This window comes from Planococcus citri, chromosome 2 (assembly GCF_950023065.1).
Source record: "Planococcus citri chromosome 2, ihPlaCitr1.1, whole genome shotgun sequence".
Lineage (NCBI taxonomy): Eukaryota > Metazoa > Arthropoda > Insecta > Hemiptera > Pseudococcidae > Planococcus > Planococcus citri.
Genome location: NC_088678.1, coordinates 24,771,664 through 24,784,798, shown reverse-complemented (window position 1 = coordinate 24,784,798; position 13,135 = coordinate 24,771,664). Strand labels below are relative to the sequence as shown.

General features: G+C 34.2%; 1 protein-coding gene across 20 annotated transcripts in view; it reads left to right on the top strand.

Annotated features, from left to right (window-relative positions):
- LOC135835117 (speckle-type POZ protein B-like) overlaps window positions 1-13,135 on the top strand; it is a 203,234-nt gene that overhangs the window by 27,657 nt on the left and 162,442 nt on the right. The window contains exon 2 of one of the 20 annotated variants that reach the window (XR_010556824.1): window positions 9,670-11,002. The exons of 16 other annotated variants lie outside the window; for them this stretch is intronic. Coding sequence is in view for 3 of the 4 variants with exons in the window: in XM_065349223.1 (XP_065205295.1) it covers window positions 367-1,443 (1,077 nt within the window). In the remaining variant the exon portion in view is untranslated. Of the gene's footprint in view, window positions 1-276; window positions 1,723-3,452; window positions 5,038-6,114; window positions 7,458-9,669; window positions 11,003-13,135 lie in introns of those variants that run through there. 3 more of the 20 variants (XM_065349227.1, XM_065349226.1, XM_065349223.1) reach the window with 3 other exon arrangements.

Here is a 13,135-nt window from a genome sequence, read left to right as displayed (position 1 = left end):
TATTTTCAGCTATTCTAAAGAGGGTCATCATTTACCTACATATAAGCATTCTTTAATGTAGAGGTGAATTTTTCGTAGACGAAGAAGGTTCCCTCGCTCGGAATCCGCCTTTTACGAGACAATCATGATAACCTGTAGGTAGATATTCGAAAAATAATCATCTCATAAATTATACATTGTGGTGAAAGAAAGTTCTGATGTGTAGAATTTGAAATGTATAAACGACAAGTATATTATAGACTCTTGACATAGGTGAAATTGATTTTTTGATTCTAGGTAATTGGACAAATCGAAGCCAGTGATCAGGTCATAATTTTTGGATGAAAAATCGGTCGATTTTCGTTGTGTTGATTCGTTTGTTCCAACATGTCGTCGAGTCTTTGTGGTTCAGTTTGCAAATCAAATGCGAGTAACACAAAAATCCGCTACGATGAAGCAAGATACGTGTGGACAGTCGAAGATTTCGATTTTCTCGAGGCCAAAGGAGAACGATTATATTCACCTGCGTTTTCATCTATTACGAATACTCAAGTTCAATGGAAGCTGATGCTTTATCCTAAATCCACAGATGCTAATGATCATATCGGTATTTTCATCTACTTGAGTAAAGAAAGCAGCTACGAAAAGACCAACAAAATATTCGCCAAAACGGTTTTTTCTATTTTAAATGATGAATCCAAAGAAGAATACAATCACACAACGGCCGTCCACGAATTTCCGCATCCAAACATTATGTTCGAAAGTAGTGGCATTTGGCAATTCATTAAAAAAGACGAAAAGTTTTGGAAGTTGCTGTTGAGCAATACATTGAGGATTCGTTGCGAAATAAAGTTTTCAGATGTGAAAGATTTCATCGAAAGTTGTTCTCATCAAAGTGAATTTCAACTCGACGTGCCCGAATGTAACTTCTTCGAAAATTTCGTATCGTTGTTTGAAAATCGAGAGTTAACGGACGTCGTCATTTCTGCGAACGGTAAAGATTATCCTGTTCACAAGGCTGTTTTAGCTGCTCGTAGTCCAGTTTTCCTAGCCATGTTCAAACACGATACAAAGGAAAACCAGCTAAATCGTATAGAAATTGAAGATATAAACGAAGTAGTTATTGGTGAGATGTTGAAATACATTTATACCGGGAAGTGCGAAAATTTAGAAATCGTGGCAGGAGAATTATTGGCGGCAGCTGATAAATATGATTTGAACCGATTGAAAATGATGTGCGCCAGGACCCTGCTCGAAAGATTGTCGGTTGAAAATGCTGCGAGTGTATTGGCGATAGCAGATATGCACGGTGTCAAAGAACTCAAAAACAAAGTGATCAAATTCATCGTTTCGAAACCTACCGAAGTGTTGGCTACTGAAGGATGGAAGAGTATTCGATCGAACTTCGTGTTAGCCGATGAAGTATGCTTAGCTTTAGCTCAGCGATGTATTTCAAACAACTGACTGAATAATCAAGCATGTTATTTTTATTACATGTGTCCAAAATCTATGGGACACAAAATCTTATCGAAATATGTTTTTTATAAATCCTCAATGTGTAAATGGCGTTCACCTGGTCAATGACCATCCTCACATTACTTATGTATTCTTTTATTTTCGTATGAATTTTCCTCTTATTTGCTTCCATTTTATTTGTTTGTTAATTCTAATTTGTTTCGATTCTGTAATATCTGAATATTGATTGTCTTCTGTTTCTAAGTAAAAGTATTATTCGGAGTGAAACTAATTTGAAATTTAAATAATTGATTCGATTGCCTATTTAAATTTTATACGCCAATAGATTCAGAAATCCATTAGAAATCGTAATAGCTGTTCACATTCAGATCGATGGTGTAATTTTGCGTTTTTTTTCATGATGCACTTACGAGGAAAAAAAATTGTCGACAAAAATTGATCATTTTGGGCAAGATTTTTGCTTTTTTGAAGTTCTACCAATTTGAAAACTGCTGAGTACAATTCTAAAAAATTCGGTTGAGAACTGACGAAGATAGAAATTTTTAATAGAAATGTCAACTTCATCTCATTCGAAGAGGCTTGTGGTGAACTAGTGGTCTTTTTTTTCATGTTTTTGTTACTTACTGGTGTTTTTGACCCTAAAGACCAACTTCAGGGTGTCTAACGGTCCTTCCGGCTTCTTTTTTCCGAATTTTCTAAAGGGCAGAAAAATACATATGACTCCTCAAATAAAAAATAATGCTGTTTTACTACTCAGGAATTGAATGTTCGAAAGCTTTTGCCCTCGCTTCGCTCGGTCAGATTGCAATTCTGCCACAACAATTGTCAAACATTTCCTAGAATGGAAAAATGAATTCGAGTAGTTCCAAAAACATAATCCAATTAATGAAAAATTCAAATGAATTTTTTATTCGACATTTTTGTTTCCAACTTTCCTTTTTAAAAAATGGTTCGAACCACATCTGGCCAATTAGTTGGAAAAAGTCTTGGTGTGGAGGAGGGGGGAGGGAGTTTGGAGTAAAAAATTGGGAAAATCTAGCTAGAAAAATTGGAAGAATGTCTCAATCTCACCCCCTCTCCATCTCCCACCACGCATCGTTTCGTCACGCCTCTGAAAATGAAAATGTACTTGATGTTTTGTGTGGAAAGTTTTTTGCTCACCTCCTTTTTATGACATTAAACAATTTTTTAGGAACTTTTTTGATTACTTTTTGGTTACTAAAGTTATTTTTTTGGGAAAAATTTGAGTAGCATCCCTGATATTGAAATTTTTCATCAAAGTAGTTTGCCTTACTCAATTTTGATGTCTAAAAAGTAAGCGAGGGTGCGTGAGGCGTGACAAAGTATAACTTGAAAATATGTCGTATGAAAAAAATAAGAAACTATTTTAAATATTATTAATTTTTTCGTTTCTTTTAAGAATTATAAATTTTCGAAGTTTTTTTTGGCAATTTTGTAAGAATGAATGAGGGGGGGGGGGTCAGTTGGTGCATTTTTAGTTTTAAAAATGTCCTTCCAAAAGGTACTTCCAAGGTCCTTCTTTTTAGTTGTCAGATTTTGTGAGACACCCTGAACGTCCACTGATTGATCAGATGTCAAAATCCCAGGAGGGCCGATTCGTCCTTCGTACCCAGACATGCTTTTTTCTCGCCGGAAATGTGGTTTTTTCCAACTCGACGTTATGTTATTTTCATGAGGGTCGTGATTTACTGATATAAGCATTGAATACGATTATGAATTTTTCGTAGTTGAAAAGAGTTCCTTGACTAGAACCCGTCTTCCTCGTAATAATGGAAATATTTTGATCATCTCTTCTGTGTGAAATTCTGTGTAATATCATAACGCATCCCCACTCCCCAGAAAGTACCCATGATTACCTATTTGCGGATTTCTACATAATATCTGATTTTTGAAAAAATTATGTTGTGTAAAATTTAAAAAGAAATACCACTATAAATTGGTCATTTATATAGGTGAAAATGATTTTTTGATTCTAGGATCGAAGACAGTGAACAGATCACACGTTTGGGACAAAAAATCGCATACATTGGTGAAATGCTGTTATGAAAAGCTGATGGTTTCTGTTGTCCAATTTTACTGATTTTCATTGCACTGATTCGTTTATTCCAACATGTCGTCGAATCGTTGTGGTTCGGTTTGCGAAGCGAATGGATATAAAACCAAAATCCATACCGACGAAGCGAGTTACGTTTGGACGATTGAAAATTTCGATTTCCTCGAGGCCAAAGGGGAACGACTATATTCGCCTTTGTTTTCATCCATTACGAATACACAAGTGCAATGGTATTTATTGCTTTATCCTAATTGCTCGCATCCGGATGGCACGAATAATCTTATGAAAGTGAGTCTTCATATGAGCAGTAGACAATACAGTTTTGATAAGACCAAGAAAATATTCGCCAAGATGGCTTTTTCTATTCTAAACGAAAACTGCAAAGAAGAACGTAAGCAGACAACGAGCATCAAGGAATTCTCGTATAATGGCCCCGAAAACACGATTCGAGGCTTCGGTAAATGTATTAAAAAAGATGCGAATTTTAGAAAAAAGTTGCTACTGAACAACACGTTGAGGATTCGTTGCGAAGTGATGTTTTCCGACGCGAAAGATATCATTGGAAGTTCTCATCAATGCGAATTTCATCTCGACGTGCCCGAATGTAACTTCTCCGAAAACTTCGTATCGTTGTTGGAAAATCAAGAGTTAACGGACGTCATCATTTCTGCGAACGGTAAAGATTATCCTGCCCATAAAGCTGTATTAGCTGCTCGTAGTCCGGTTTTTCGCGCCATGTTCAAATACAGTACCAGAGAAAATATGCTGAATCGTGTAGATATCGAAGATATTAACGAAATAGTTGTTGGTGAAATGTTGAAATATATTTATACTGGGAAATGCTCGAATTTAAAGAAATTGGCGGCAGAATTATTGGCAGCGGCGGATAAATACGATTTGTACCAGTTGAAAATGATATGTGCGAGAACATTACTCGAAGGATTGTCGGTTGAAAACGCAGCAAAAGTTCTAGTCTTAGCAGATATGCATTGTGTCAAAGAACTCAAAAATAAGGTGATCAAATTCATCGTTTCGAAACCTACCGAAGTGTTGAGTACAGAAGGTTGGAAGAGAATTCGATCGCATTTCGAGCTAGCCGATGAAGTGTGTTTAGCTATAGCTCAGCGTTGAATGTATAACAAATGACCGAATTTTGTACTCGTACTTGAGATGACCTGTTTAAGATTGTATGATTTCCAATGCTCGAAAGTCTTGGAAAGTAGAAGGTTGACAAAATATGTTTTTATTAAATCCTCGATACGTGATTAATGTTTGTCAAATCAATATAATTGTAATAGAATGGTGAAATATTGAGTTGTATTTCTTCTTAGTGTTGTATTGTTACATACCTGTATTTTCCATGGTTGTTATTATTTTGATTGTTATTTTTAAATTTTTGCTATTAGTTTGTTTGTTGTTTTTAAATTTTGATTTGCTTCAATTCAGTCTTATCTAATTGTAAATACTTGTATGTACCTATTGATTGTCTGACGTTTTAAAATACAAGTGTTATTCAAAGTGAAACTTTATTTTGAAAATAATTATGAATTCAAACGGTCTAGTAAATAAATTCTTAGTTCGTACCTGGTAGCGTTTTATGTATCTGAGTTACTGAAATTACTAAAAGTATATAAATAGTTTTATTTTTAAAATTTTTTTTAAAGAGTATAGAAGGTCAGGAAATTTTTCCTACCTTTATATCTTTGAATCTGAGTAAAATTAAAGCGAATTGTTAGAATTATCGAGTTTGATGACTAAAATCATAGGTTTTGGGCCCCGAGGGTATTCGAAAAAGGAAAATTCAGAGGTTGACTAAAATGTATAGATTTTACCAAATGATGTAAGCTATCGAGTTGGGTGTCAACACACTTATTTTTCGTGCATGTCTTTTCAAAGTTCAAAAAATTGATTTTTTCACGATCTTCCCTCATCATGTGATCAGTTTTTTTCTAGAAATATTCTCATGAATCATGACGCTCAACCAGAATTTGAACAAAATACGTCAATTTTTTCGTTCTTCAATGTTCATTGGAAAAATTGAATCGTCGCGCCATTTTGGAAACCCATAACTTTCCTCCTTCCTCAGAGAGTCAGGGTGTCAAACGGTCCTGAAAGTCCGGCAGTTGTTCTGCTTTTTAATCACTTCATCAAGAAGTCCTGATTTCATAAAATCAGATTTCAAGTTTTCAATTATTCATTCCTCCTTTTTCTGTAATTTTGAAAAAATCTTGTTGAAAGGACTCGTTTGCCTACCTTTTAAAAGCATGATTTACTTACACATTTTTGAGAGCTTTTGCTCCTCTTTTTCCAAATAAAAAACGTATTGTTCAAATTCAATAAATGTTCGAAGTTTTAATCAGGAAAATAAACTCTGTTTGCTTTTCTTTTTCAAAATCCGAGCCGTAGTAATTGTATCTAATGATGATGTAACGTGTTGGGTATTCTCAGAAAGTGACTGATGATGATTTGCGGAGTTATACTTGAATTTAATCTTTTTTTTAAAAATATTTTTATGTAGAATTTGAAATGAAGAACCACGAACAACTTAATGATTAATGGAAATCGAAATAATTTTTTGATTCTAGGGGATTGAACTTATCGAAGACGGTGAACAAGATCATTTTACCTTTGAGACGAAAAATTGTATTCATCAAGTAGCAAATTGCTTTCTAGAATAGTTCACAGTCCCTCCTACGCAGTTTTACTTGATTTTCGTTGCATCGATTTATTTATTTCAACATGTCGTCGTGTCTTTGCGGTTCAGTTTGCAAATCGAGTGGATGTAAAACTGAAATTCATTATGATGAAGCAAGTTACATTTGGACGATTACTGATTTCGATTTTCACGAGGCCAAAGGAGAACGAATTTCGTCACCTGACTTTACATCTATTAAGAATGATCAAATTAAATGGAATTTACTGCTCTACCCTAATGGTTATTCAAGGGCAGCCGGTTATATTAGTCTGTTTCTTTGTTTGAGTGAACACAGCACTTCTGAAAAGAGCGAAAAAATATACGTGAAAATGACTTATTCTGTTTTGACTACTGCAGGCGAAGAATACAAAAAGATATTCTTAGCCAAAGAGTTTCATCACTTTCCCCCTAATAACGCTTGTGGCACGTCTCAATTTATAAAAAAAGATGCGACTTTTAAGAACAATATGCTACTGTTGAAAAATGTACTGAGAATTCGTTGTGAATTGAAATTTTCCGATATGAAGGATATTGCTGAAAATTCGCATCAACGTGCAGGCAGTTGCATAAGGGTGCCTGAATGTGACCTCTCCGAACACTTTGTATCGATGTTTGAAAAACAGGAGCTCACTGACGTTGTACTTTCTGTAAATGGCAAAGATTTTTCCGCCCATAAGGTTGTTTTAGCTGCTCATAGTCCAGTTTTCCACGCCATGTTTAAACACAATACAAAAGAAAACCAGCTAAATCGTGTAGATATTGAAGATGTTGATGAACAAGTTGTGGGTGAAATGTTGAAATACATTTATACTGGGAAATGCGCAAATTTGGAGACATTGGCTGGAGAATTATTAGCAGCGGCCGATAAATATGATCTGTATCGATTGAAAACGATGTGTGGAAAAACACTACTCGATGGGTTGTCGATTGAAAATGCAGCGAGTGTGTTGGCATTAGCAGATATGCACGGTGTCAAAGAACTCAAAACCGAAGTGATCAAATTTATCGTTTCGAAACCTACCGAAGTATTGGCTACAGAAGGTTGGAAGAGTATTCGATCGAACTTCGAGTTAGTCGATGAAGTACTATGTTTGGCTTTAGCTCGGCGTTCTGACTGAATTTAGTACCGGTACCCTACTTTATACTAATCTTATGTAGGCTAAATATAATGCAAAATGATGAATTATCGAACTGTATCTTCTCTTGTTTTCGAATAAATTTTTAGTAGATGTACCTATTTGTAATTTGCTTGAATTCTGTAATATCTGAGTATTGGTGATCTTTTGTTTCTAAGTTGGTAAAAATATTATTCAGAGTGAAAGTTTAATTTGAAAATGATTTAAAATGTGAATTGATACGGTTTGTTCGATTTATACTGTTATCCATCATGGACATCGCTTCATTTATCGTTCATATACTGTGTTAGAAACTTTCTCGTGAAAATTTTGTCTTGAATTTGTAAATTTATGGGAGCTTTTACCTTCGCTTCATTTGATATTTCCTTGAAATTGAAAAATGTCACGTTAATGTTCAAAAGCGGTGTTCTCCGAATCACACAAAAAAAGTTGAAAAAATTGCTGGGGAACTGAGGAGGGGTGATTTCCTCCTTCCTCAGGGTGTCTAACGGTCCTACATATCCTGCAAAAGTGCTGCTTTTTATCGATAAGTCCTGTAAATCCTGCAGTTGACATGTTTCTTTATCACTTAATCCACAAGTTCTGATTTTTTCAAAGTCATTTTCAATTTATTTTTCCTTTTTTCTGGAATTTTGAAATAGGAATTTGTTGAAAAGGGCTCATTACACATTTTTGAGAGCTTTTGCCCTTCCTTCGCTCGGACTATTCACTCTTCCTTCCTTTCCCAGATAAAAAACTTGTTATTCAAATTTAAGAAATGTTCAAAATTTGAATCAAAACAATAAATTCCATTTATCGAAAAAAAAAATTATTCGAATTTTTAAAAATTTTGAAGCAAAATAATAAACTTCTTATGACGTTATGAGTGACAAGTGACTCATCAATCATCATACAAAAAACATGGGTTTTTATGCTTCACGAAATATTGACTTTTGAGAGAGCTTTTATTACCCTTCTTTCGCCACGGGTCAGTTCGTTTTCTTTTCCATTACTAAAAAATTCCAAACTTGAAGGAGAAATGAAAATTATTATACGTTTCATGAATATTATGCAAAATTATCATTTTATCTCTTACTAATTATTGTACTTTAAAACTCGTCGTTTTATTTTAAATAATTGCTATATTTTTTTCAAACGTCGTTTGAATTGTTCATCCCATTTTTTTACATTTTTAAAAAATTTACCATGTTGAAAGAAGTTTTTTCATTCGCTCAATTTCATTCCATTATCAAGAACCTTGATGGTAAAAATGAAATCAAAATTTGTCGACATTCACTTGCTTGAAAAAAATCTTGAGACGTTACGAAGACATTAAAAATTGAAACGTAAAAAATTTGAATGTGAAACTTTGCCTCGCCTACCTGAGAAATCAATCCCGAGTGTTTAAAAAATGTCCCCTCCTGCTAAAAGTCCTGCTTTTTCGTTTGACACTCTAATTATTTATCTGAAGTATGTAAAATCAACTCGAAAATTTCTGATTTTTTTGTAATACCTACGAATACTTCGTAGAGAGTCATATTACAATGATGTTTTGGTCACCTTTTGTAATGTTTCGATTACTTTTGAAAAATTGAATGTGTAACCCTATGCAAATTTTATAGGTAGATTCTAGATTCAAAAAATGCGTTGGAAATATGTAGCTGTCCATACATTCATTTGTCTAAAAGAAAAATTAAATATGATGTAAAATGAACGTGATTTTCCTGGTTTATTTACCTAATTATAAAATTTTGATTTCGATAGTTGGATTAAACTAGTCTGAAAGTTGAGTCTCAACTTCGAAATAACATGAATATTTTCAGAATAAGAACATCTTTGAAAAATTTGAATTTCTTTCCTTCATTATTGAATATCTAATTTGATTTCCAAGTCAGAGAAACTCAAAACCGTGTTTTATTTCAATAGGCTACAAAATTTGAAGAATTTCTCTTTGTTTTTACCCTGATTTTCTTAAAAAATTATCCAAGTGCAGTAGCCAGCAGATACAAAAATTTGAAATTAGACGAAATATCCTTTTGAAACGTGAAAAATTCTCTAAAAACTTGAAATACCCTACTATTCTCATAAAAATGCCTTTAATACTAATTAAAATGTTGTAGCATGAAAATCTGAGCCCTGTTAAATATAATAATGCATTGATATAGTAGGTAGGTATAGATTCTCACATCTCCGAAAGTGCCTGGTGGTTTGCGGATTTCTGCGTTCAATTTTTTTTTTTTTTTTAAAGTACTGTTATGTTGAATTTGAAATGAAGAACCACACATATAAATTGGTCAATTATATCGGTGAATACGATTTTTTGGTTCTAGGTGATTGAAGAGATCGAAGACAGTGATCAGATCATTTTACCTCAGAAACAAAAAGTCACATTCAGTTGGTCTATAGGTAGTGAATTGCTACCACGAACAGCTCACAGTTCCTCTTAAGCAGTTTCACTTGATTTTTGTTTCATTGATTCGTTTATTTCAAAATGTGGTCGTGTCTTTGCGGTTCAGTTTGCAAATCAAATGGATGTGAAACTGAAATTCATTTAGATGAAGCAAGTTATAGTTGGACGATTGCTGATTTTGATTTTCACGTGGCCAAAGGAAAACAATTATCATCACCTGACTTTTCATCTATTACGAATGATCAAATTAAATGGAATTTACTGCTCCACCCTAATGGTGATTCAAGGGCAGCCGGTTATATTAGTCTGTACATTAGTTTGAGTGAACGCTGCACTTTTGAAAAGAGCAAAAAAATTTACGCGAGATACTCTCTTTCTATTTTGACTACTGAAGGTGAAGTATACGAAAAGATGGGCACCAACGAGTTTTATCACCCCTTTCCTAAAAACTCTTGGGGTTACTCTAAATTCATCAAGAATGATGCGACGTTTAGGGACAAAGTACTGTTGAGAAATGTTCTGAGAATTCGTTGTGAAGTGAAATTTTCCGATATGAAGGTAATTTCTGAAAAGTCTCATCAATGTTTAGGCAGTCTCATAAAGGTGCCTGAATGTGACCTCTCCGAACACTTTGTATCGATGTTTGAAAAACGGGAGTTCACTGACGTTGTACTTTCTGTAAATGGTAAAGATTTTCCTGCCCTTAAGGCTGTATTAGCTGCTCGTAGTCCAGTTTTCCACGCCATGTTTAAACACAGTACGATAGAAAACGAGCTAAATCGCGTAGATATTAAAGATATTAACGAACAAGTCGTGGGTGAAGTGTTGAAATACATTTATACTGGGAAATGCGCAAATTTAGAGAAATTGGCAGGAGAATTATTAGCAGCGGCCGATAAATATGATCTGTATCGATTGAAAATGATGTGTGCAAAAACACTACTCGAACGATTGTCGGTTGAAAATGCTGCGAGTGTTTTACTATTGGCAGACAAGCACAGTGTTGAAGAACTTAAAAGCAAAGTGCTCGAATTTATAGTTTCTAAATCTACGAAAGTTTTGGGTACTGAGGGCTGGAAGAGTATTCGATCAAATTTCGAGTTGGTTGATGAGGTGTGCTTAGCTATTTCCAAGCGATAAATGTCGATGATTTGACTGAATTTCGTGCCTGGAATAATCTTACTCATTGTAATAATTACAGTCATTTGTTCTCATATAAATGTAGTAAAATGATTAAAATTTCAAACTGTAAATTGTTTTCTTTTTTACTAGTAGATAAATAATTGTTAGGAATTTTCAATTTGTTTCAATGCGGTCATAAATATTTAATTACCAATTGTCTTATGTTTCTAAATACAATAATATTATTCTAAATGAAACTTGAGAAAATAATTTAGGTACCTAAATTTGAATTGAAAGTGTTTCTTTAATTTTGTATGGAATGCATAAAATATAATGGCCAAAATTGACTTGACAACATTTTTTGCTTAAAATATATGCAAAATGGAATATTATTTGGTATCATGTAAAATGATCGTGATCAATTTGCACGAAATATATTTGAATTGGATAACTGTTACTAATTGGATTCAGTGACTTTGAAATTGAACGCCAATTTCAAAACGTCGCAAATGTTGTCAATTAAGCTGCGGAAATGGATTTTTCGATTCTTTGCAAATTTAAAAAAATGGTGGAATTAACCTATTCGTGTTTAATTAATGTTGTGCGATAATAATAGGTAGGTTAAATATGGAGATAAAGATCTAAAAATCGGTTTGTTTTGTATGTTTTGCAAAAGTCAACCCTACGCATCAGTTGCGATCGTTTTCGTACAAATCTGGAGCTTCCAGCCAAAGTTGACTCTTCCAGAAATTCATTTCAGAAAGCTCCAAAAGACGAGTCGTAATCAACTTCCGTAGGTAAAAATAATTCATTAACCTTATCGTAGTAAGTTTGACGTTTCGAATCAATCAGGACAGGTGAATCGCAAATCCAAGATGACGAATTGAAAAGTGAAAGAAACTGGTTTCGATTCACGTTTTTTGCGATTTTCTCCGAAAATATTAGGTTTACAAGAAAAACTACCATGACTAAAAATGTTCCCCTTAAAATTCTCGACAATTTGATACTACGCTCGATACCCACCCCTCAAGAGGGGTGTCTGAAAAAAGGGGTGGAAAGAGTAGGTGTTTCAAAAAAGGTCAGTCCAATGAATTGATCAAAGTTACCACTTTATATATTATTATTCGTTTTCGCTCAAATTTTTTTTACAAAGTCTACTCATCCAACTATTAATCACGCCACCATTTATTGGTCTTCAATCCTCCCTGGTGGTTGGTGGGGGGGGGTGCTTGATTTGTCAAGTAACGCTCATCTGAATCATACATTTGAAAAACGAATCTGGACATGCGATATATCGACTAGTATGTTTTCGAGGTCGCTGAATACGAATACCAACTTATTTTTTGGGTCCAACTCCTCAAAACCCCTCTGTGCCCCAAAAAGGGGGTCAAAATTTTGAAAAATCGTGAAAAGTCGAGTGATATATCGAATGGTATGTTTTCGAGGTCACCAAGTACGAATATGAACTTATTTTTTGGGTCGCACCCCCCATGCCCCGTTGTGCCCCAACAAGGAGACCAAAATTTCGAAAAATCATGAAATGTCAAGTGATATATCGAATGGTATGTTTTCGAGGTCGCTGAATACGAATATGAACTTATTTTCTGTTTACAGTACCTCTAACCCCCTTTACGTCTTTCTAAATAGAATAAAATTTCGAAAAGTTGCTGCAAATTGTGTAATACATACGAGTATGTTAAATAGTATGTTTATTGTTTTCAAGATCGCTGAATACAAATTTTTAGAATCCAAAGCACAATAATGGTTCTCTGTCCTAAAAAAGTCAACGACAAAACATGGTGTGATTTTTTTCTTCAAAGATCCACACCATTGTTTTGGAAATAATTCTAAAAATTCATCTCAAAAACACTGATTAGAGTAACTTTAATTGCTGGAGGCTTTTGATCGCCTCAAAACTGGCGACAATATCTTTATTCAGGAAAGTTTATGTTTCAACACCATACCTATGACCTACCTACTATTTTCACCAATTTCGAAAATTCGTCAAAAATCAAGAAATCAACTGCGGCAGCTCTGAATTTGGTTGCGAAGTATGGGTGACACTTACGTGTTGTGAGGGTTTCCTCGTAAGCCATATAATACTACTCATAATGTACATTGTATTTGTTTAAAAATTTGAACAATGTGGGAAGACTGGAGAAAAAAATCGGAAAATCGTTTGTACAAGTTGAAAGATGTACTCGTATTATTACTGCAATCCAGTGAATCTGTAGGCCCTCCAGTCATACAATTTATCCGTAATT